The 26,272-nt window shown below is 43.3% G+C and overlaps 1 protein-coding gene across 3 annotated transcripts; it reads left to right on the forward strand.

Moving 5' to 3' along the window:
- On the forward strand, positions 1–26,272 carry PDGFB (platelet derived growth factor subunit B). 3 transcript variants are annotated; one of them, XM_083156517.1, is made up of 7 exons: positions 1–427; positions 11,015–11,111; positions 16,236–16,322; positions 19,867–20,060; positions 21,579–21,726; positions 22,047–22,222; positions 25,326–26,272. In XM_083156517.1, the coding sequence occupies exons 1-6, from the start codon at positions 371–373 to the stop codon at positions 22,181–22,183; spliced, it is 720 nt and encodes a 239-aa protein (XP_083012643.1). In that variant the 5' UTR covers positions 1–370; the 3' UTR covers positions 22,184–22,222; positions 25,326–26,272. The 3 variants fall into 3 exon arrangements, with proteins under 3 accessions (XP_083012643.1, XP_083012641.1, XP_083012644.1); XM_083156515.1 differs by lacking the exon at positions 1–427 and adding an exon at positions 1,484–1,633; XM_083156518.1 differs by lacking the exon at positions 1–427 and adding an exon at positions 1,509–1,633 and having other exon boundaries at positions 11,015–11,107.

The raw sequence follows: 26,272 nt of genomic DNA on the forward strand, positions 1-26,272 counted from the left end.
AGCCCGGGCAGCTAAAGAAAACTGCAGACTCTTGTACAGTGGAGTCAGTGGCTGTGGATCCGCTCTTTGCATCAGCTCTGGAAGGGAACCCTAGACTCACAGCTCCAAGATCTCACATGACGTTCTGGGTTACTGCTGGAATATTTATGCCACCTATCTGCTTCTCAATGTCTGTGCTCCCTGCTCCATAACCCCTGGCATTTTATCTAGCACAGCATCCACCCTACTGACTTTGGATTAAGGAGTCCTTTTATCTTTTGGGGAGGGGGATCCCCTGCTTGAAGGGTGCCATCCTCCCTGCCATTCACTGTCTGCGCAGACCTGACAGCTGCCATATACATGTTCCACACATTGTCCCGTGGACTACAGGATGAATTTTGGGGGTTTGCTAATGTCTATGTGGTTCCTACAGGCAATTCGTGCTGAGGTAAGGGCTCTGGGACTTTGCAATGTTATCTACTAATAAGTCGGTTGTGTAACTGTGAATAGTATCATAACATTTATCATGACATGAGAAACATCATCTTTACCACAGGACAGTGCCCATAGTGGTGTCTGTCACCCTTATACCTGGCATACCCTCATTACAGTGCCCATAGTGGTGTGATCAGCTGGTCACCCTTATACCTGGTCTCCAACCAGACCCAGCCAAGCAGCAGGTGGCATACATTCAGTGCATTACAGTGCCCATAGTGATGTGTTCAGTTGGTTACCATTATACCTGGTATCCAACCATAACCAGCCAGGCAGAGTGGCATACACTCAGTGCATTACAGTGCCCATAGCGATGTGTTCAGCTGGTCACCCTTATTGGTATCCAACAAGAACCAACCAGCAGAAGATGGCATACACTCAGTGCACAGGTCTGCTACATTACAGTGCCCATAGTGATGTGATCAGCTGGTCACCCTTAGCCAGTACCATCCATCAGAAGATGGCATTCACTCAGTGCACAGGTCTGCTACATTTGTCCATACACACACAGATTTATCTGTCCAATCAGTCTGGTGGGAACAAAAACCTGTAAATATATGAGAGAAAATGTCAATCAAAAATTTGTTCGCAAACACTGGAAAACAGACAAAAAACTATTGTTTGGATAAATTTGTTATATCAAATTGATTTAACCAATTTATCTGACTGACCGTTGTCGGTTTTCCAGCGTTTGGGAGCAAATTTTTGATTGACATTTTCTCCCATATATTTACAGGTTTTTGTTCCCACCAGACAGATTGGACAGATAAATCTGTGTGTGTAGGGCCAAATTACAGTATAGTTTAGTACAAGGCTTTTTTGCAATAGTGCTTTATTAAGTTACGAGTTGCAGGATATTGCCTAAAATGAATGCAACTTGTAGAGGTTGTGACGTCGTGTGTGTGTACACACACACACTCGTAATTGAGGATCTGCGAGAAGACATGCTATTTATCACCCTAGTATTGCATGTTACGATGGATCGCTATCTATTTTTAGTCCACATCGGAAACGCTGGCCTGGCATGTGCGGGAGAGTGAGCGGTGCTGGGCTAGGAGGCGCTGCTGCACCTGCCGGCCCGGGCTGCTGTGTGTGCACGCGTAAGTGCGCGGCCAGCAGCTGCCTGGAAGAAGCCGGTGAATGTGCAGCCTCAGGCAGTGTGAGTGTTGCCGAGATGCCTGAGGAGGGCAGGTTACATTACAGCACGCACACACGCCGGGGAGGCAGGGAGATGGATGGATGGAACAGGCCTGTCCCTATAGCAGCAGAGACGGAAAGTGATGATGTCGGGGAAGAAGGTCTCAGGGATGATAGAGAGGAAAAGGGGGCACTATGTGTGTAATCCTAGTGTACTTATTTCTAACCATCCAATGTACAGGAGTCTCTCTCTCTCTTTCTCTCTCTCTCTCTCTCTCTCTCTCTCTCTCTCTCTCTCTCTCTCTCTCTCCTCTCTCTCTCTCTCTCTCTCTCTCTCTCTCTCTCTTCCTCTCTCTCTCTCTCTTCCTCTCTCTCTCTCTCTCTCTCTCTCTCTCTCTCTCTCTCTCTCTCTCTTCCTCTCTCTCTCTCTCTCTCTTCTCTCTCTCTCTCTCTCTCTCTCTCTCTCTCTCTCTCTCTCTCTCTCTCTCTCTCTCTCTCTTCCCACCCATCTCTAATACCCCACAGCTAAGTAGAGGAGAGCCACTATAGAATCTTGGCTCTGCCTCCGACCAGGGGTAGCAGTGATAGATGTTCTCTGGATAGCTTCCAGTGCAGGTGCTTTGTGTCAGGCTGACTGGACCTCCTGCTCCGCCTTCTGCTTACAATATTGCATATTACAGACTAATGTTCTATGAACTGCTTTTATCTTTTTAGTAGATTTATTTTTCTTAGCATTCTACAAAACTACATTAAGCTCAACTACATCCATATTTTTTTTTTGTATATTTAGACTTTTATTTCTTAACCATAGCCTTGATGGCTAACCTTGACACTCTAGCTGCTGTTGAACTACACATCCCAGCATGCTCTGCTTCGGATTTAGCATGGCTAAATAGCAAAACTGAAGCAGAACATGCTGCAATGTGTAGTTCAACAACAGCTGGAGTGTCAAAGTTAGCCATCAAGGTCCTATAGTTTACCAGCCTATTGCAGGACAGTACATCCATGTCAGCAGACCGGTTACTTTGAACGGAATCATTGTATTTCCTCCAGTACTTCCATCTCTCAGTCCATTCCTATTCCTATAGCAAAGCTTCCCAGTGCTCCTCACTCTCTCCGTTCAGCCCTTTCACCTCTGCACCAGGGCACTTTCTTTGAAGAACAATAGCTGGCATATTTCCCTGTGATCTTAGTATTTCTTTCCTAGAAGGGTTGCCTGCCAAAATTGTCTTTGCTCTGGCTTGTGCAGCCTGTGGGTTGTGATTTTCAGTGTGTGAGAATGCTATGAACATGTTAAAGTGAAGAATTTAGCTTGAATCTATCTATCTATCTATCTATCTATCTATCTATCTATCTATCTAGGCATTCAGAGTCATCTACAATCTTTCTACTTCAGAGACTTTACTGATGTATTATGAAGTCATTCTTTTTTGTATAGGATATATACTGTATATATATTTACTTGAATAAAGCATTTACTGGGCCTACACCTGTAGCGATTGCAGGCCATTTTCTGAGCGATGTTACTTAATTCAACTACATCCCTCAGAAAATGGCCCTACATCGCTGTGTGTGTGTGGGGGCCATAGCAATGCGCAGCACCACGTGACGCTATCTCCCACTGATTGATATTTAGCACGCTGGATAATAATATAATCGCCTGGTGCCAGGGCCAGTGTTCTCACAAGAGAACACTGGCACTGACAGATCGCTCAGCAGCACAGCGCCTAGCGTTCTGACGGATCTAGCATCGCTTCTACACACATCGCTAGGTGCGTAGGCCCCAGTAGCTTGCTTTGCCATATATATATGGAAGTCTGGTGGTTTAGGAACAAACATTTTATATTGATTTTATTTTATTTGCAAGTTGTTACAAAACACTAATTCTTCATATAGATTTGCTGATCCCAATCACAAATGGTTAATGTAGCAGAACTGGTCTGATTCTCAACCAGCCTTACGTTTAACAGTCCTCTGTATGTTGAGTTCATTATGGGGGGTATTATTTGAGCTTGGAGAAAGATAACATTTTGAGAGATAATGTACCATCAGCTCCTGTTATTTTTCAAACACAACCCTTATAAGTTAAGGCCCCCATACATTAGGCTGACTTGTCCTAAGGATAAGTCGGGCCCGACGACTTCCCCTGTGCTCCCCCGGCAGCTCCCTGGGAGAGCTTGATACTGTTTGGCACTTGATGTGCTTTTTTTTACATGTGATTAATCGGATGTGATTTATTACATGTAATAACCCGGGGGAGCAGCAGGTGGGGTAGCGGCAGGAGAGCAGGGTCTGTGGCAGAGGCAGGTGGGAAGCAGGGGCTGGAGAGGAGGGTCCGGGGTAGCGGCCAGCGGCGGGAGAATATAAAAAAAATCCTGTTCAAAAGACTGTCTGAATAGGATTTTTTTTCTATTCTCCTACCTGCTGCTACTCCGGACCCTGCTCTCCGGTCCCCACTCCCCGCCTGCCACTACCACAGACCCTGCTCTCCTGCTGCTACCTCGCCTGCAGCTCCCCCGGACCCTGTTCTCTGGTCCTCGCTTGCAGCACCAGGGCCCTGCTCCCCCAGACCTCCCTCCTAGCCGCACTGACGACTTATTTATCTTATGTGCAGACCGTCTGACCTCTGAATCTGATCCGATGCACATGGGACCGCACATCGGATCAGATCGGATGTCATAAACTACGCAATTTTGGCTATTTCAGCCGATTTCTCTCCTGATCCTCCAGAATCGGGCCCAAATTGTGTAGTGTATGATGGCTTTTAGAAGCTGATTGGCTAATTATCTCTCACAATTTAATCTCTCTCCTAGCTTTGAGAAATACTTTCAAAATAACAATCATAATAGTACACTTTGTATTAACTATTAGTTGGTGATAACATTTATGGTATAGTCTAACTGCTCAGGATAGGAATATCTCTGCATAATTACATTTCTGTGTGCATGGCAGCGATAAAGAATATTGCATTGCTGCTGTATTCAGTGCATGCGAATACTTATTTGACCTGGTATGGATACCACAAAATAACATTGGCTATGCTTGTCACATTGCTGGGTAATGTTGACGTCACACTGAGGTGGAACTAACCTGCAGTGAAGAAGCTAGACGTTTTAGGTGGCCATCCCTATAGTTGTTAATTGATGCAGTTCTTTTGCATACAATGTATCACGTGATCTCCAGCCAAGCCTGCTGGGTGGCTTTGCTGAGCGACTTACCTATAGTGCAGCAGGTGCAATACTCAGGCTCCAATGCAATGTGCACAGGACTGCGCTTCAAATGTCTACAAAATGCGATTTATACACTTTTCATGCGATTTATCGCTAAAATCGCATCAAAAGTGATCAAATCGCAGGAAAATTGCCCTAGTGTATAGGTACCTTTAGTCACAGACCCCATAGTTCTCATTAAGGTCATATGCCCAGCGTGTATGGACAGCGATGACCGCTGTCATCGATGGGGGGAAAGCCGATCAGTGCATACACACTGAGCAGCTTTCCCCCTGCCCAGCGCCGACTGAGGGGGGGAGGACTGCGTTGCATAGCGGAGTGCTATGCAAAGCCGTCCTGAAAGCCACTCATTTGCTGGTATAACCGGCTTTCCCGGCGATGTTGCGGGAGCACGCAGCAGCGCTCACTGCTCATCGCCGGGCCATCCACACTGGGTGGCTTTGAGCTGACAGACGCTCACACATGCTGTTTTGCGTGACTATCAGCTCAAAGTCGCCCAGTGTGTATGGGCCATTAGTGAGATTTCTGATATATATATATATATATATGTATAATCTATATCATTAAACTGCTTATATAAAGGTGCATAAATTGCTACGGGTGGGGGGGGGGGCGGTGGAGTGGGGGCATGGTTAGCTTGCATGGTTAGCTTGTGTTTGAACTTGTACACTTAATATTTGAAGGCCCCCTATCCCATACTAGCCTACTACAAGGAAATAAGTTCCCCCGACCACCTGTAAAGTGTATTGTGGGATTGCACAGCAGAGGGCACAATGGTATTAATCACATCCACTTTTTGATACTAAAATGTGTAGTGGTGTGATGACAAGTCTGATGCATACAGTAGAAACCTTTCTAGGGCTAAAAATACCGTGTTCTCACTGCAAGTGAGAACTACACAGCTTTTATCCGGCATTAAAATGCCGGGGACTGCAGCACTGGACCCCTGTTCTCTGATGAAGCTTTTCCAATAAACTGAAATGTGGATTTACCTGTTTCCTCTGGAGGTCTGAATTCATTTAAGCCTGTGAGTGCCAACCATCTATTGCATCATATATATATATATATATATATATATATATATATATATATATATATATATATATATATATATATATAATAAAACGAGTGATCCTGGTATGGACGCTAGTTGCGGCCTAGAGCCAGCCCACCTAAGTTGAATATTTACACATCAATCTATAATCTAAGCCTGTGCTCTGTGCAGCCTTGGAGCAGGTGTAGTAATCTTCAGGAGTGTACAATATTACACTTGAACACTATAGATGGTCTAGAGCAGTGGTTCTCAACCTCGGTCCTCAAGTACCCCCAACAGTGCACTCATTATTCACTGACACGTTTTAAAAGATCACAGGTGGGGCTAATTATATCACCTGTGATTCTGTGAGGAGACCTGGAAAACGTGCTCTGCTGGAGGTACTTGAGGACCGAAGTTGAGAACCGCTGGTCTAGAGCAGTATTTTCCAAACTCAGGTGGTATTCGATTAGCACTAATTGCTCCGCCAGAGGTATTTACTTAGCCGGAAATAGCCTGTGTCCGATTCCCTACAGTCAGACTGAACAGGTAAAGTGACCACAAAATCGAGTCACAGCAGAAAAAAAACAGTGCTTCTGCCATTTACGCTCAAACAGTGGGTTTCTGCACTTGAATTCTGTTTTTCAAACAGGAAAAAAGCCTATTTGATTTATTTTTGCCAGCATGTAGTTATGGAGTGAACCCCATTTAGAACAGTGTAGCTTTCGAGATCTCCTATACAGTACATAGGAGCGTTTATTACTGGTTGATCCATTTTAAAAGGCCTACAGGTGGCACTAATTATTTAAATTGTGATACTGAGGAGATCTGTAGAACATTCAGTTAGGAGTCCCTGAAGACTTAGCGGTCAATCCTATTATGTGCGAAGGCGTCTAAATGCCAACAACAACACGCGATCTAGCACCCTTTTGTGCTAATTGCATAAAGTGTGGCCGTTTCCAAGATGATTCGTACTAGCGAAATCATCAGGGCTAATAGGATGTACACCCAAGTTTGGAAAATACTAGGCTATAATTCAGGTTGAAGGATACAAATTAAATTTTCTGGACCAAACATACTTTATTTATTTCACATATACAGTGATTGCCAAATACTTACTATAGTGTGTTCTTACTTGCTACAGGCAGTGAGGGAGGGAGTCACCTGCGTGCACCTCAGCCAATACCATTCCTCAATGCCTGTTTCACCATCAACGTGCAACCTGCGACCTCCCCACTCAGTGCCCATCAGTGCGCTGCTCCAGAGGGTTAGCCGCAAGTATAAAGTATTGGCGGCATGTAGGAATCGTCAACATCTGCTGTGATCCCTCCTGTTCTTCCCAAAGCCACATTTACCATAGGTTTCTATTGGGGATGCAATGCTTCCCGATGTACCAATTTCAGATGTATCACATCAGGTCCTTCAGCTACCGACGTTCTGAGATGGCGGTAGCCCATTTCAGCTTATTGACTACTTACCGCACTGCCGTCGGGGCAGTGTGGGTCAGCCAGGGCTCAGCACTGACCGCACTTGCGCACACTCCCCGGCACCCGGCTAAGCTGATCTTAGGGACGGGCTCCTTACAGAGCCCCTGTCTCTTACTGCCCGGACATAAATTTGTCCGTTAGGATTGCATATTGCACTGCGATCCTGGGCAGTAGATCCCGCCCAGATCACATTGTATATGCGATCTTATTCTAAATGGGCCCCTATATGTATAAAGGTGGGAACGATCTGCTTTTGTTACCTCTAGTTTCTGTACAAGCTTATTATCATATTATCATTGGATCATTTGCTAATGTGGGTCACATGCAAAGCAAATATTGGTGTTGGCAATGCATGACAATTACTGTTAGGAATGAGCCTTTCTGAATGAGCCCTGCTGTTATGCTGTATACTATTACTCTATGCAAGGGTCTCCTGGAGATAAAAATGTGTATATTTACTGCTTCCCACTAATAGTATTAATAGCAGTCAATCCTATTATATGCGAAGGGTGAGAAGTTGCGAGTTGATACATGCTGCCTGGATTGGAAGTTAGGTTCATTGCAGTAGTCCAATGACAGGTGTTCGCATTGGCACTTCTGTACTGTGAGTAATCCTGTGTGTAATGGCAAGTTCCTAATACCGGTTATGCTGGCAGTATCATCAGGGCTGGCTCCATTGGGGGAGGGGGGTGTCAGTTGGGACACATGTACCAGGCCCTGACCTTGTGAGGTGCAACAAGGTTCTGATTGATTCAGGGGCTGTATACATGGCTGCAGCCCCTAGCAATAGTTCATTAAGGTGCTGGCCATCTGCTTGCTGCCCTCCTGGATTCCTGGAAGGGAACTTACTCTGACCCCCTCCGGCAACCCCCTTGGGCCCGGTTTAGTGACATTACATGCAACACCGCACAACGCGTAACGCTGCGTCCTACCACCTGCCCTTCCCTATTGTGTCCCTGCAGTGAGGAGGATGAGCAGTAGTGCAGGAGAAATCTAGGCACCATGGACTATAACTTGGCATCTAGATAGGGGCACTGTGGTACCAGGGAGGTGTGTTGGTAAAAGTGACAGAGTGGAAGTGCTGTCACTCATTTATGGCCAGGGAGTTATTAGTCATATTTATAAAATAAAAAAAAATAGATAATAAAAGATTTACTATGTAAGTGCAGATGCTATTATTACTCACTGCTTAGCAGATATTTATAGCATTGCATAATTAGTATTATTTATCTTTTTTTTTTTTTTTTTATAGTAAACAAACACATTCAATATGCAGTGTTAAGAAAAATGTACTGCTCAACGGGGTGGTTTTTCTGGAGCTCTCAGAGATAGCATTGTGCCGGACCCCAAGATTTCTGTTGCTGGCCCTGGGTGTCATGTTGTCATAGATGGAGGGGTTAATATAGTGCAGTTTACAACACTACTCTCAGGGTAATATGTCACCTGGGCCATAAGGACACAACTGCCATGCTAGTACCTCAGGTCTAACTGCAGGCAGCGTATTGTGCACAGTACTTGGTTTATGCAAGGTGCAATATAATAAAGACCTAATCTGTTCTCCAGTATTGCTCAACTGCTATCTACCCTTCTCCCTTCCCTACCCCCAGTTTCGCCTGCCCCTAACCACATCCTTGTCCCTGGTACTGCCTAGATGTTGTTCCCTACCCACTGCCCACAATCCCTTCCTGGCTATCCAGCACCTCAGCATCAGGCTTGGTAGGAGAAGCTGCTCTCACTGGACCTGCACAACAGCTTCAATTAGCCCCTAATGCTGCTTGTTCTGTCTGGGCCCAGAATGGGGGCTATCTGTGCAATAGGAAACCACCACCTGTATTTGTCTATTGAAGATATGATCAGTGTACATTCCACGAGCAAGTTGTTTACATAGGCAGTGTGACAAAATTGAGAAGATCTGTAATTTTATTCATTGCAAATGGACTTCTTCCCATTAGAGAGCAGCAGATAATAAAACTGAAACTTTATGCTATCTCCATTTAGAAAAAAAGGGAACCAATTAAAGTCAACCCCCCCCCCCCCCACGGCCTAACCCTAAGTTCCCCCCTAGTGCCTAAACCTTTCTTCCCAGGTGTGATACCTTTGGCATCCATGCAGTCGGAATTCTGGCGCCAGTATAATGAACAACAGCATTCTGACTGCAAGTGTCACACTATTCACAACTATGATATTTTTAATATATTGACAGTACACAAGTATTGGCATTAGACTGAAATTACAAACAAGGGGATATTGACAGATAAACAAGCCACAGGCCTCAACATCATACGTCCCTACACTCTGGAAATGTCTGTGAGATTATCCAAATATCAGAGCATTTTTACCAGCATCCTATCAATCTCTCTGGTTACAGCTACACCAAAAAAGCATCAGAACCATGTGCAACCATTGATATGAAATGAGATCAAATTATTGTAACTGATCCAAGGTTAGAAACAATCCTTCCATGCGCCCTCAGATTCATCAGGTAAAACAATATGGAATTCAAATGACTAACACACCAGCTCCAGAACTAGTGTCACCTATAAAACTGGGGCCTATTGACGTGCCTTAAAATGGACATTAAATATATGGTCAGCATATACTATGTGCATACAGCAAGCAGGGAGTAAGACAATGGTAATGCTAAATCTCCAGATACCTGAAAACGAATGGGTGACCTTATTGCACCCAGCTAATGTACATGACGTGACTCCATAGCAAGTCTAGGTAGCTAGTGAAAAATATTGATGGCAAAAAGGAGGGCACACAGGGGGATTTCAGGGCATTTTCTAAGCGATCTGACTAGATGGCTTAGTAAATACCCCTACATTGCTCTGTGTGTACGGGCCATAGAGATAGCAGGACCAGTGATTTCACAAGAGAACATTGGCCCTGACAGATCGCTCAGCACACAGTGCTGACACATCGCTGTGCAGCGCTGTGTGCTGAGCGATATACATTGCTCAGGCTGCTCAGCAGTGTCACCCTTTAGATGAGCCAATAAAATGCAACACAAATGTTTGGGGAAGACTGCCAGATATAGAGGGGTATTCAATGCCCCTGACGCCGAGCTATTAACGGCGAGAAGTGCCGATAGCGCGCCGTCAGTATTCACACTCCCCTTCACTCGCTGTTTCTACCTTGCCTGTTCCCTGAGGTGAGGTGGAAACGGCGAGTGTGGCCATTAAAACGGCAGGGCACGCAAAAAAATGCAGTGGATATGTCCCTTACATTGAATACGGCGAGGGGACGGTGAGGGGGTTTGCTGGTGAGGATGGTTTGTTTTTAGCGAGGAAAAGCCATCCTCGCCATACAAACCCCCTCACCGACCGCATTGAGGGGTAGATTTATTAAGCTCGGTGAAGTGATAAAGTGTCTGGTTTTTATCACCGGCCAATCCGCTCCTACCTATAATTTTTCAAACCAAACCTGTAACTTCAAAGTTAGGAGCTGATTGGCTGGTGATAAAAAAAAAACCAGACAGTTTATCACTTCACCGAGCTTAATAAATCTGCCCGTCAATACCGCCCTAAATCTATGTTGCCTGTGTACAGTAAATATTGCTATATCAACTTTAGAGTATTTAGTTATTTTGTGAGTTGATGTAAAACATGTCTGTATAACATAGTAATGGCCCTTGTATATGTATTTGGCAGGGGGACCCTATTCCAGAAGAGCTGTACGAGAAACTCACAGCAGGATCTGTGACGTCTGTAGCAGATATACGAAGATTGCTGCAGATAGATTCCGTAGGTAAATCTCTACAGAACTGCATCCTCACGCTGGGCTTATTGCTGCACACAGGGAGCACATGCTCATTACTCAAAGTACCATCATCATGGTTTCAGTGCAAATCCCTGGAAAGTCCTGTACACCAGTCTTTAAATGACACCCATCAGCCGGCTAATGATGACATTAGCCATAATTCAATCCGTAGATACATTATGTATCTCTGTGTTTATCTGCATGTCACTGCATGACTATTTCTCAGAACTAGGCGCCTACAATTATGTGCAAAATATGCAGTAAATGTCTTATATATACAGGAATGTGCTAACATGAAATCTTTGTATATGGAATATATATTTGTGTGGGAAATAGTTTTCACCTTAGCCCATGGGTTATAAGTGTGACCCATAGAGCAGACTCATGTGTGCAGGAACTCATGCCAGGAGCACAGTGCTTGCAGAACTTTAGAGTTTGCTGTGCACTACTGCGACCTCCCTCTTTGCTATTGTTCCTGTGCGCACGTCAGACCCTGCACATTGCTATCTGTGTCTGGACACAACTTCCCCTCTTTGTCTGCTCTGCCAGTCTCCAACTCTGGCTTGTGCTTAAAAAGAATTCCTTGCTCCCCCCCCCTTGCACTACACGCCCTCTCACTTCCAGACCTCGTCCAGCTGCAGCAGCTGTCTGTGCTATTTATTACCATGGGGCACATGTATTAATGTTAAACCTGGCAGTGCCACTGATAACACTGCTGTATGCAAGAGGTACATGGCACTTACAAAACAATACTTGTTCAGCTTTATAAGATTCCATTTTGAATGTATTAAAAATCTGAGGTAAGGAGACATAAAACCAGATACCTATTACATGGAAACAGGCAGATGTATTAAATGTTTGTATCCATCTTACTAATTAACAAAATAGCCGAAAGCTATTTGTTCCCGCGTATGCAAAACATGCACTGTGTGGGGTCCTGAGGACCGACTTTGAGAACCTGTGGTCTAAAACACTTGTATATGAAGAATATACATTTTTCTCTATACATGGGATTATTATTATTATTATCATTATTATATGGCACCACAAAGGGTCTGCAGCTCCTTACAAAGTACACAACCAATGTGAACAAAACAATTCAAGGGTTTTACAACATTGCAGCAGTCATAAGACTCAAAAATACCCAAATAAGCAGCAGAGTGGCCAATCCCAAAGGTTTGGCGCTCATGTTGCAGGAGGAGATGATATAAGTGAGGGAAGAGGGTCCTGCTCCTGGGAACTAAAGGGGAGTGGATGGTATAAAGCAGTGCCATGGAGCTGTGTATTGTTTCTTAACATCATGTGACTATGTTGTGAAATGTGTCATCATGGCTCAGTCTGCTGCAGAACACTTCATTTTGATGCATTTTCCAAAGGGTGTTAGGGTTCCAATGACAGGATTTGCATTATTGTATGGCAGCAGTGGATGGGATGCGGGCCGCTGTCTGCTCTCCCGGTAATTAGTGTGTCTCAGGACATGAATTATTGTACAGTGACATACACTAAATATTAGCCAGCCAGTAGTTTGCACAGATACAGTTTATTGCTCTTTTTTTTTTTTTAGTTAATCTTAATCATCTAACTTTAGTGATGACAGATATTCACTTGTGAAAGAAAGTTTTCGCTAGAACAAATAGTGAATAAATACACATTTTAAAATGTATTTATACTTTTGTATTTGCAGGGGCTGATTAGAGGGCAAAAGCTATTGTCCCCGGAGGGTAAAGTTGCACTTGTATATGTCATAGGTCCGGGGCCCATGTATCATTAAATATTTGCAGCTAATTCCCTGAAAAGACCATTTTAGCCGCAAATATGAAGTACTGTATCCCCAGAATGTATCTAGGAGGGACTGCAGCAGGCAGCCGCATCCTCTGTATATTTCAATGGGGGGGGTGGGGTGAGGGGGTGGGGGTGGGATGCTGCCCGGTTTATCAATATAGGCAGTATCACATTATAAGCAGTGGGTTACACACCCTGCACTGCCGGATATGCAGTTCGGTCTGCACAGACCTCCCTGAATCAGGACCTCCGAGAATACTTTGAAATAGAAATATGCCCAAATACAGCCTCAATTCATCCCTAAATGCTACATGTTGCCACTTGTTAACAAAGGACAAGGGGGATTGTGGCGCATATTATAACCTTCTAAAGTTGCCAGTTTGCTATTACAATGCCTAATACAATTGGACAATTTGCAATTTGTGACATGCAAAAAGTCACTAATGAGTTTGTGGACAGTTGGACCCCAGCAACTCTTGGCCTGTTCAGTGTTTGTCCTTGGTGTGTTCTCATACAGACAGGGTGTGGTAAGCAGCTGTTTTGGAAACACTGATTTCTAAAGTGTTACCTTAAATCTGAATAATAGCCATTGTCTAATATAATTCCTTTCCCAGAAGCACAATAAGACTTTTTAGATATATTGCGACAGTTAAATGCTAGTAGTTTATTAATTGCCCTTTTCTTGTAGAATTGTTCTAAAATAATTTTAGCTATTTGTGGCATGTGATTCAGAACTTTTTGGGTTATTTTGTTTCCTTTAATATGTATTTGTTTAACATCTGGTTCATGATTGGTCTGCGTGTACAGTATATCCTCTTCAACTATTTACTGGATAAAATGATGACATTTATTAGAAAATCCACCAGATTAATTCTGCAGGCGATCCCATCGCAGCCAGGTGTTGTATTGACACATAAACGCCTGTCTCTTTTTTATGATAATGTTCCTTGTAATGGGATCAATAAAAAAAAAGCTCCATTAAAATTATATTGCAAGTTTACATACTTTCCCAAGGGCGGCTCCTAAGGTTTATCAATGTAAACAGGGGGAGGTGGGGTTGGGGGCGGTGGGCAATTCAGTTGGCAGTCACACACAAGAACGCTTATTACAGTACCCTAAGTTGAAGATTTTTATGGGGCATGTAAGTAAATTGTGATATTGATGGTCCCATGGAAACGGTTAGAGCGCGGGCACCTCGCAGCTGATTGCTATTTCAAGTGCTCCGTTGATTGGGATAAGTTTGGTATGTGATGACTTTCTTCAGGGATAGTAATCTTCTTACACTACACCAGATGGGTGTTGGCTAGGTGCCGATTCAAATTCCAAAATGTAGGGGTTTAGTAAAGGACACAAGCTTAAGAATGAATTAAATTGTCCTACCCATTATGTTGATCTTGCCGAAAGGAAGACAAATTTGTGCAGAGCAACAACTAATTCTGTTTTACAAATGGACAAGTATAAAATAATTCCTGATCCCGAAAAAATTTGATAGATAGATCTAGATAACTAAGCCTATGTTATATTTACCGGTACTACTGTAAGTTAACTACATTTTCACTGTAGTAATGTGTTGCATTTCTTAAACATAAGTCCCTGTGACAATCCCCCAGCCCAAGGCTGGGAATTCTACTACAGGGATACCCTTACTGCAAATTAGTAAATAAAAACAATATGCAAAAATCCTTTGAGCATAAAGTTCATTAGGCTTGCAATGCAATGTGCTTATGCAGATAATGGAGAGGCGTGCATGCTGGTTGGTTGCACAATGGAAGATCTCAGCAGGTTGCGTCTCCTCTGGAGCCAGATTCTTGGGGATTGGAGGGGGTTTGCTGTGATGTCATCTCTTATAGTGCCCAACCCCCCTCCACTATTTCTCTTTGTCAGCAGGATAAATCAATATGATCTGTCTTAGAAAGACATTTTCTTTTCTTAGCAACAAGAAAAATAAAATATGACAACAGGTCCATACAATTCATATAAACCTCAAACCCCTACCCCCCAACCCTCCTCTTCCCTCTGTACCTGAAATAACCAGACAAAGTAATGTGTTTATGATGAATTAAAGGTCACAATTTATTAATTTGATTACAAATTTACTTATTGAGTGGCTAAGATTGCACTGCGGTCCACCAGCCCTAATCGTAACTGAATCATGTGGGGGGCCAGGGTCCCCTTCTCGCAACTGGAACATGTAACCGCCCAGGGTTACCCTTTTTTACCCAAAACTTTGCCTTACCCTTTTTTGCCCCTTGACATCAGCCCTTGGCGCTCCTTACCCCCTTCTCTTACAACGTCCTTAGGCTCTTATTCAGGTGGACTCGCAAGTCTTCAAATTTTGCAGACTTGCGAGTCCACCGGTCGCCGCACGCACCAACACCACCTCGCTCGGCTAGTACCTGCAGGCATGGGAATGGATGATTTGCATACTCAATCATTCGCAGCGTTGCGTGCAGGCACATTTGATGGTCGTGGACCATCTAATGATTTTTCAAGTGCTCGGAAATGTAAGACACATCTTTGGTGTCTTACATCTGCGAGTCCCTGTACAGGAAGCGGGGGGACTGCTGACATCCGCTCCCTGCACCCGCGTCATCGGGGAACTACCATGAGAACGTTCCTATGGGCGAATCAACCGGCACGCAAACCCACGTCTCCCACCCGCACTGATATGTGCGAGCGCCAATGAATAATCTATTTGCTGTGGCTGCTCGCACACATTGTGAACAAGCAGGTGAGCAAATTAACCTGAATAAGGGCCATAGTGCGGTCCCCCTTATGGGGCTTACCATGCGCTTCAGCCCCAGTCTTGTGACTGCATAGACATTGAATTTTGTTTCATTTTCTTACTACTTTTCTTTTTTATTATTTCTTAGAACCTGATATTTTACAACCTTCTATTTCCCCAGGACAAGTATGCAGAAAGAAGTGTTAGAGGTTGTTAAGTACTCACATTTAGGGCACATACAGTAAATACACAATGCCTGTGTAACTATTGCATTGCTTTATAGCTTGCTGTGTATAGTACAAACTTCCAATGGTTTAGTATACATGAGTTTAATCTACGCAATCTAAGATCATTTAATTTTAGATTCTGATTCCTCTAACTACAAGTGGCTTTTTCAGAAACTTACAGGAAAGAGAAGTGTGACTTTGTAAGTGTGAAAATGAAATCTAACTGAGCTGTACAGTGCTAGAATCACATATACCCACAGCTGCTGTTTACTCTAATGCAATGTTTCATTCCAATCTGACCTTGATCACTCCTGACTTTCCAAAGTAGCTGGACATTATGTTATACAACTGACATCTAACATGTGTTTTTCCTAATAGATGACGAGGAGAATGTGTACGAACTATCTAAAAATGGAACAAGAAGGGGCGATTCCAGCCACTCCCGGGTCATACGCAGCGTAGTAGGTAAGTCAGTTCCCTGCGCTAAACTATTTCTCAGTTACAGGAGCATCATTTGTAGATGACCATCCATATCAAAATGCAGGCATGCCGTCAGCATGTTGATGGTCACAGTCGGCATTCATATGGATGGCCGTACAATGTTGACAGGTATGATTGACATTGTTGAAGTGTCATCAGTTAAAAAACTGTATCAACATCTGCAAATTGTCAGCATATTAAGGGCCTGATTCAGACCGGTTCACTAGGCTGTGTATGTCTGCCCTGCCGAACACCCCCTCCCACCGCCGATCGAATCCCATCTCTAACATGCAAGGGGATGTGTACGCTAACAAATCAATCACCATCAAATGATTTTTCACAGTTTGATAATAAAAGTCAGTCTAGTCTATTATACCCACAAATCACTGAATTGTTACAGTGCTTTTAAATTTGGGTTCTTATCTGCCTGCCTGTTAATTATTATTTTGAGTATAAACTCAGATAATCTCATGTAATGGGACTTTTGGATCATTTTTTTTTAAAATGTTCTCAAAAGCCATGTTCATAAATGCACAGATGACTATAATGAATGTTTGCTCTTGAGCTATGGGCTCAATTTGAGACTAGATTAGACTATGAATTGCTGTACTCAATGACAGGCTTTACAAATGGTATTTGTATTTGATAATAATAATGATGAGGGGTTTAACATGTTTATCCAAAGTGATATATATATATATATATATATATATATATATATATAGGGCAATGCGGTCCGGCACTCGCTCCTCTCGGTCAACTACCCCGGTGCCCGACAAGCGGAGATGGTGTAGAGGTAAAGAATCAGGCTGGCACTCGTGGGTCTTAAGTAGAAAAACAGTGTATTCACAGCAAATAGCTCCAACGTTTCGGGGGCTGCGCCCCTTTGTCAAGGTGTGTGATTAACAAATAACTCTAAGATCTTACCTTAAATAAGAAGTGGTGAGAGAGAGGCAGCGTGGGACGCTGTGCTCCGGCTGCCGTGGCGCTGGGGGTGGAAGCGGAAGTGACACGCCGGACAGCTGACGCTGCCGGATGTGTCAGATTGTCGGAGCTTGGAACGCAAGCTCTGGCGTAGTCATGGAGACCACATTCTATTGGCCAGGGGATTCCAGCGGCACCATCGCTACTAGCGGCTCACGCTGCCTGTGGATAAAAGATGCATACATGAGTGACATGTATTGCAAAACACAATTAACAATTACAAATCTCGTGCGCAACATTATACATACTGGAAGTGTCAGCAGGGACACCTATCTAAAAACGTGACAATGTGCATTATAAAAGGTCTGCAAACTAATGAACCGGTGTACCACCACATCTATTTCAGTGTCAGCTCTAAATAAGCGGTCTGGGTCAGCCGTGGTCCAGAACGCAACGGGGATGTGGGCGGTCAATGTAAACTGGCTCTAATAACGTGCTCAGGGGGTCATGTTGGGATTACAGCCGGCACACACTCTTAAGTGTCACGGGTCCCTGCTTGCTGGGTTGGGACACTATGGGGAGTCGACTGACGTTACAGTTAATGTCGTCGAAGTGTGGTCAGGGAGTTATCCTGCACTACTAAGGGACATAAACCAACATAGTAAAGCAGCCTCTACGATGGAGGAAAGGAAAACGTACTAAATAGAGGGTAAACCAACAATAATTGGCTGAGGTTGAACGGGGCTGACTCTCCTACTGAAGACCCCTATGTCTCTGGGGGGCTGAGTGATGACCCTGAGGCGGGCACCACCTCAGGGTCATCACTCAGCCCCCCAGAGACATAGGGGTCTTCAGTAGGAGAGTCAGCCCCGTTCAACCTCAGCCAATTATTGTTGGTTTACCCTCTATTTAGTACGTTTTCCTTTCCTCCATCGTAGAGGCTGCTTTACTATGTTGGTTTATGTCCCTTAGTAGTGCAGGATAACTCCCTGACCACACTTCGACGACATTAACTGTAACGTCAGTCGACTCCCCATAGTGTCCCAACCCAGCAAGCAGGGACCCGTGACACTTAAGAGTGTGTGCCGGCTGTAATCCCACCATGACCCCCTGAGCACGTTATTAGAGCCAGTTTACATTGACCGCCCACATCCCCGTTGCGTTCTGGACCACGGCTGACCCAGACCGCTTATTTAGAGCTGACACTGAAATAGATGTGGTGGTACACCGGTTCATTAGTTTGCAGACCTTTTATAATGCACATTGTCACGTTTTTAGATAGGTGTCCCTGCTGACACTTCCAGTATGTATAATGTTGCGCACGAGATTTGTAATTGTTAATTGTGTTTTGCAATACATGTCACTCATGTATGCATCTTTTATCCACAGGCAGCGTGAGCCGCTAGTAGCGATGGTGCCGCTGGAATCCCCTGGCCAATAGAATGTGGTCTCCATGACTACGCCAGAGCTTGCGTTCCAAGCTCCGACAATCTGACACATCCGGCAGCGTCAGCTGTCCGGCGTGTCACTTCCGCTTCCACCCCCAGCGCCACGGCAGCCGGAGCACAGCGTCCCACGCTGCCTCTCTCTCACCACTTCTTATTTAAGGTAAGATCTTAGAGTTATTTGTTAATCACACACCTTGACAAAGGGGCGCAACCCCCGAAACGTTGGAGCTATTTGCTGTGAATACACTGTTTTTCTACTTAAGACCCACGAGTGCCAGCCTGATTCTTTACCTCTATATATATATATATATATATATATATATATATAGTATGATGTCATGACAGCCCGTAGGATCTGGGAATGCGATGCGAGGCGCCCGGAAACACGCCTCACATCGCAGGTAAAAGACATGCGATATGTCACTTTTGGTACTTATGTAGTATCTGGGCTGCCGATTTTTTGATTGTATGCCTTAAGTTAAGGCATACAATCAGATGCGATGCGATGCGATATCGCATCGCATCGCATCCGATATCGGATGCGATGACCCGATTTTTCCATAGGAATCAATGTTAAAATGATTCCTATGGAAAAATGGGTCCTTTTCATACCCCTACTATCCAAGTGGGCATGGAGTTGGATATAAACCTGTGGCGAGCGTAGCGAGCCACCGAGCCCGAAGCGTGGCGAGCGAAGCGAGCCCCGCGAGGGGACGGTATTCGTCCCCTCGCGGGGCTCGCTTCGCTCGCCACGCTTCGGGCTCGGTGGCTCGCTACGCTCGCCACAGGTTTATATCCAACTCCATGCCCACTTGGATAGTAGGGGTATGAAAAGGACCCATTTTTCCCATTGAATTCCATGTTAAAATGGACTCAGTCCATTTTAACATTGATTCCTATGGAAAAATCGGGTCATCGCATCGCATCGAATCGCATGGTCGCATGCGATGCGATGCGATCTCCCGATCCGACCCGATTTAGAAATCGGCAGCCCAGATACTACATAAGTACCTCACTTTTTATACGATCGATCGTAGCAATGCGTCGGAACTGCAAAAAAAGTGGCCATATCGCACTAGTGGATGGTGGCATTTATTCTTCTATACTTCTATATTTTGAAAGTGATGTTACTGACTTAAAGCGTTTATTTCTCCCAGATACTGAAGTAGCGAAGATCGCAGAGTGCAAAACAAGGACAGAGGTGTTTGAAATCACCCGCCAGCTGGTGGATCCAACCAATGCTAACTTCCTAGTGCAACCATCATGCGTAGAGGTGCAGAGGTGCTCTGGGTGCTGTTTCGCACACAACATCAAATGTGTTCCAGTTCGCACCCACATTCGCTATGTCCAGGTAAGCGGTAACGAGGGAAGTGCATCTGTCTTACACTACATATACATTTGTTGAATATCATCTGATATTCCTACCAGCAAATGGCCTTGATAACATTATGAAAGTCTGGCTATCCATCAAAAAAGCATTTAGCCTCGATTCCATTTACTATTATAAAGGGGACACCATGGGTTGTTTAAGGCTCTTACATGTATGATGGCTCAGGCCAAAAGATTTAGGTTATTGAGCTGTCTCTCAATGACACCAGGAACACCGGATACACATGTAGCAGCCGGTAAACCATGAGTTTTTCAGGAATGGTTTGTGAGCACTTTGAGGACGACACATTGCCATTGAGATGGGCCATTTGTCTTGTTTCCCGTTAAACCCTATATTAGCCAGTCTTAGGGGCGCATTTACCATGTAATATTTGCAGCTACTTCCCTGAAAACACCCGTTTTCTGGGGGTTAACTGCAAATATTAAGTATTCCTCTAATGTATTCCAATGGCAGCCGCATCTCCCATAGGTTTCTATGGGGGGGATGCAATGCTGCCCGATGTATCAAAATTTGGCATCATCGATGGTGGCAGCCCATTGCAGCAAACTTACCTCGGTGCCGTTGAGGCAGTGCAGTCAGCATCGGTCAGCTGGGGGTCAGCGCTAACTACGCACCCGGCAAAGCAAATCGCAGTGGTGGGCTCCTTTCGGACATACGTTCAGCAGGGACAAACACTCAGCTGAAAGAATCGCATATTGTAATGTGATCCTGGCTGGTAGATCCCGCCCAGATCGCATTGCACATGCGATCCTATAGTAAATGGGCCCCTGAATCATGAAAACAGGCAACCATAGTTCATTAGCAGACAAAGGACAAGCCTAGAAAATGATTATATAATGGATCATTTAAGTATCATCTGCAAATTATTCCCTTAATTTATTCAAAACATGCGCAAACACTGGAAAATATAAATGAAAATATCCCACCTGCAATGCAACTTCCCTCATCCCGATTTCCATAAAGTAATGTTATATTTGACAAACTGCCAGAATGAAGTCATTCGCTCAACTGTTACATTGTATGAGCAAAACTTTTGAACCATAAAACTGCATCCAGTGTATGTAACACATTAAACTAAAGTATCCAAATAGTTAAGCAAGCAATGTGAGGCTTCCCATATTGTCACAGACGGCTGCGTTTACAGTGTGGGGGATTTCTCTCATAATGCTGTTAATGTATCCCCACCGTTGGGGGCACTTTCCAGGAAATTATTCTGCTTTGGAAAAGTTGAATGTTTTGTATGGAAAATTCCTAGCTGGACATTTGAGTGATGGAATATGTACTGGGAGCAATGGAAAGATGTGCTTCATGCACAGTATGACAATGTAGAGGTTATATGTGAACCTCTATCAGCGTGTATAATGCAGTTGGGTTTAATTTTTTTAATCAAATTTGTACTGAGTGAATGAGGTAAAGGTTTTATATCTGGGAACAAAATATTGATACATTTTTTTAACGTGTTCTATTGTCCTGATACAGGTGAAGAAAATTGTGATACAGCGATCCAAGAAGACAACTATACTTGTCCCGATTCCTCTAGAAGACCATGTGGAATGTAGCTGTCAGTCTGTTAGTCCTCTGTCTGTAAGAAGTCGGCACCACCACGATGAACACAGGGGGGTTGCAGGTAACTTTCCTGTTTGTGTTTTGTGCTGCATATGTATGTGTGTGTATATAGATAGATAGATATAGATATAGAAAATGTCCAATAATGAGCACTCACCAGGCTTTCATTAAAAATGTAATCTAAAAAGGTTTAATACATCACCACAGATTCAGAACCATATGTTGACATTTCGAGCCTCTCTGGGCCCATTGTCAAGACCAAAACATAGATGGGATTACAGCTCCAAATGCATAGATAGATCTGAAGATATATATACTTTTCGCTTCCTCATATTTTAAAATTCTCGTGTATCCCCTCTAAATGTTTGTTCTTTTTTACAGGTGTAACTGTAACTACACCACCTCCACTCCCTGTCACTCGGAAAGAGGAGCCCCCACCACGGCAGCTAAAGAGGAAAAATAGAAAGTTCAAACATCTTCCCAGCAAGAAGGAGCAGAGAGAACTCCTGGCCACGTAGTGTATGTGGAAATGGTTCTCGTTATCTGTCATTGAGCAGGTGAGAGATTATAATCCGCTCTCAATAACTAACACAATCAGTTAATTCTAAAACTGCCCGAGGCCCCCCCACAGGTACTAGCAGGATTAAGTGCATTGGAATGGAGTACCAATCCTTGAATCCTTGAATCTACAGCTTCACTGAACAAATAGGGATAAGATTAAATTATCTATGAACGTCAAAGTATAGTATAGTATGCTCCTTTATTTGACTAACAGTCAAATGTCGGGAAGTTTTATTTTGCTATACATTTTTATAGTTGTCAAAAGCTACCATTAGTCTTCAAGTTTGAAAGAGCCATATAGTAATGGTAATAAAGTACTTAATGTTTTCTGTAGATGGGCCAAGCTACAATATTAAATGCTGAAATTGAGCATTTCAATTACACAAGCAGAATGTAATCTCAGAATTGTTACAGTGCTTTTAAATCTGGGTTCTTATCTGCCTGCCTGTTAATTATTATTTGGAGTATAAACTCCGATACTATCATGTAATGGGACTTCTGGATCATTTTTTTTAAATGTGCTCGAAGACCATGTTCATAAATGCACAGATGAATACAGGTTGAGTATCCCTTATCCAAAATGCTCGGGACGAGAAGAATTTTGGATAACGGATTATTCCGTATTTCAGAATATTTTTATATTTCAATGTTGTATCCTTCGGTATCTTGCATTTATGTTGTATAAATACATCATGAAATACAGTACAAACAAATATATTTTATTTGTGCATAAAACAAGGTTTACAAACATGAAACAAAGTTTATGTACTATCTCAGGCGCTGAATTTGAATGCCAAGCAATCATTGTCGTGCACATATTTAGTGCCAGTTACAGATCATTCCCTCAGTAGTGCCAGTTACACATCATGACCCCAGTAGTGCCAGTTACACATCATGACCCCAGTAGTGCCAGTTACACATCATGACCCCAGTAGTGCCAGTTACACATCATGACCCCAGTAGTGCCAGTTACACATCATGACCCCAGTAGTGCCAGTTACATATCATGACCCCAGTAGTGCTGTTACCCCAGTAGGTTTTTAGCAAGAATTTTTTCTTTTCACTTTCTGCAATGATTGGTTTTCGGAATAATTTGGATAACGGATATTTGGATAAGAGATAACCTGTATAATGTATATTTGCTCTTATTTCTAAAAAATATTTGTTTTGCCATGTGCTCAATTTAAAACTTGCTTAGAATAGGAATTGCTGTACTCAATGACAGGCTTTAACAATGCTATTATAACAAAATAATGATGAGGGTTTTACCATGTTTACCCAAAGTGAGTTATATACAGTATATATATGACGTCATGGATTTTAAACTGTTCTGATGGCCAAGACATTCCAAGATACCATGCATCATTAACAATTATAAGAAGTTCCTCCCTTCACATAAGCAGGAGGGATTTGCTTGATAAATTGGAAGGTGCTGTCGGTCAATAATAGATTTCTGATATGTAAAGGAGTGTGCATAATGAACAACTACCTAGGCAATTAAAATCAGTCCAACATATGATGAGAAATACTTTGCAGCTCAGATCAGTATATATAGAATGTTGGTCTTTACCAATATAACCCAACTCCCACAATTTTATTATTGATTGATGGCACAACTATCTCCTCTGTACCCAATACAGTAGGGTGATTCACATGCAATTTGGACTGTTTTCATGTGATTGCGGCTGCCCTGCTTATCTTCCTCATACTATGTCCGTCTCCCCTCTCTTACAAGACCTACACTGGATATCAGTCATTAACAAAGCCCTCACCCATTCCTCTCCCATTTGCATCTCTGACCTTATCTCCCTTTATACTCCCACCTACCCCCTTTGCTACACAAATGGAGGATTGGTGTAGGTATTTTGGGTAAGCGCTTCCATGGTTGTGTATTCCACCATCACAAGGTACCAGGTAAGGCAGCCATTTTGGGCGCTCTGCATAGGATTACCTTGCGTGGAAAAGGTTTCCCCAGAAGACCTGACCCAAAATGTGTGCCTGAGTCCTAACACTCAAGAGTTGAGTCCTAATAAAACCATCAGATCAATTCAAGCATACCAGATGAGGCAGTCATGTTGGGCATGTTACAAAGGTTACAGTGTAGGCCATAATCCATACAAGGACCCAATGCATATATGGGAATACTTGTATAATAGTATGATATACCCTGTATGGACAGATCCACGTGATGTACACCCTGCCCATGGAGTACCCATACGATGCAGCCATCTGAGGTGCACTGCATAGGTTACAGTGGATTAAAGAAATAGCACACGGTTAGGCTAAATTATGCTTAAAGGGTAGGCCTGGGGCAGTCCTGAAGTTCTCAGATGTAGAGGTAGTAGGCCTGGTCTTAGTGTTCTCATGGCAGGTGAGGATTGGCTACATAATGATCCTGAGCTGCAGTGTTTGTAAAACTTATTTCATTTGAGTCTAGAGGCCAAAATCCAAATCAAGTTCAAACTATGGATATAACTACATTATTGAAATGATATCCTTCCTTTGGATTTTTCAGACATGCAGACCAAGAACTTTAAATTACAAGTTCTCATGAACGCTACATCTCATGTGCTTTTCCTTCTCAAACTTAGACTATCTTCTACTTCATACACTCTACAACGTCACCTAACTCTTGGTTTCTGCCACCCTGATGCTTATTAAGTGTCTTGTCCTCTAATGCAGCAATGTTTCTATATCATAATCTTGTCCTACATTGTCTTGTACTCTAATACCCCTTTCACATCGCAAACACGGGTCAGACCTGGAACATTCACATTAACCCGGGTCGACCATTATACAGAGACTGACCAGGGTCTAACCCTTCTTATAACCCAGTCGAAATGCTAGGTTGTTCTACCCAGGTTAAAAGGTTTGGTGCTTTCACACCTCACCTCGACCTTGGTCAACCTGGCAACAACCGGGGTCCGACCTGGGTTACTTTGCAATGTGAAAGGGGTATAAATCACTGTTTTATGTACTTTGTTAGATGCTGCAGAAACCTTTTGACTCAATATAAATAAAGTATAATACATTACAAAATGTGTCATGATCTTTTAATATACTTTAAATAAACTTAAATATTCTCTCTTTATTTTCCAGGCTACACTGAAAAAATAAGTTTGACCCCTATGGGGTCCTTGGACTCATTGTGATCGCATGCTTCAAATGCCGGACTTGGCGCTGGTGCTTTATAGAGACAATTATAAACTGTACCCCATCTCTACCTGCTACCCCTCACTGGATACCACCTAACAACAGACGCTGAAACCTGCTGAAACCTGCTTCCTTGGCTACAGCAAGATTAAAACCACTAACTACCGAATTTTATCCAAATTTAAGCGTTGGTGTCAGGGGTAGAGGGAAAGAGAGGGGAAATACAAAGTCCCTCTTGAACTCACTGGATGTATTTTGTCACCTTATTTAATGTAGTTTATTTTGTATTTTTATAAATATATATATAAATATATACCTATTTTTGTACAAAGCGGTTTCCTTTGCTCAGATTGCACGAGGCAGGACAGAGACTGGAAATTGGAAATGGGATTACATTCTAAGTGCCCTCCTGACCCCCCCCCCCCTAGCAGCTATTCACTTTTACATGTCATATACAGGCCAGATATACTAAGAGCACTTCTGTTCTAAGCTAATGGACTGTACCATGGGTAGAAAACATGTGGTTAACCAACTGTTTGTCAGACCACAACTTCCAGAACAACAGAAGTTGCAGTTCAACAACAGATGCAGAATCGCAAGTTGACTAATGTTGTCTGAAATGTGCGATGTTCTTGCAATTTACGATAGCAGACATTGGATACAATGGGGCCATCTTTGAACTTACTTCACCCCTCTACCACTAATTGTATTTCAATAGTCATCAACATGATTTCCCATTTCTTTGAATTCTTTGCACAAAGCTCTGCCTGTCAATGAGAAAAACCTAAAAAATATTGGTCTACTATGTAAAGTAATTTATATGCAGTATTTAAATTGTACAAAGAAAAAACTCAACCAAATCTTCAATTTGTATTAAACCCCCCAAAAAACCA

Source organism: Crinia signifera, chromosome 8 (genome assembly GCF_055691185.1).
Source record: "Crinia signifera chromosome 8, ASM5569118v1, whole genome shotgun sequence".
Classification (NCBI taxonomy): domain Eukaryota; kingdom Metazoa; phylum Chordata; class Amphibia; order Anura; family Myobatrachidae; genus Crinia; species Crinia signifera.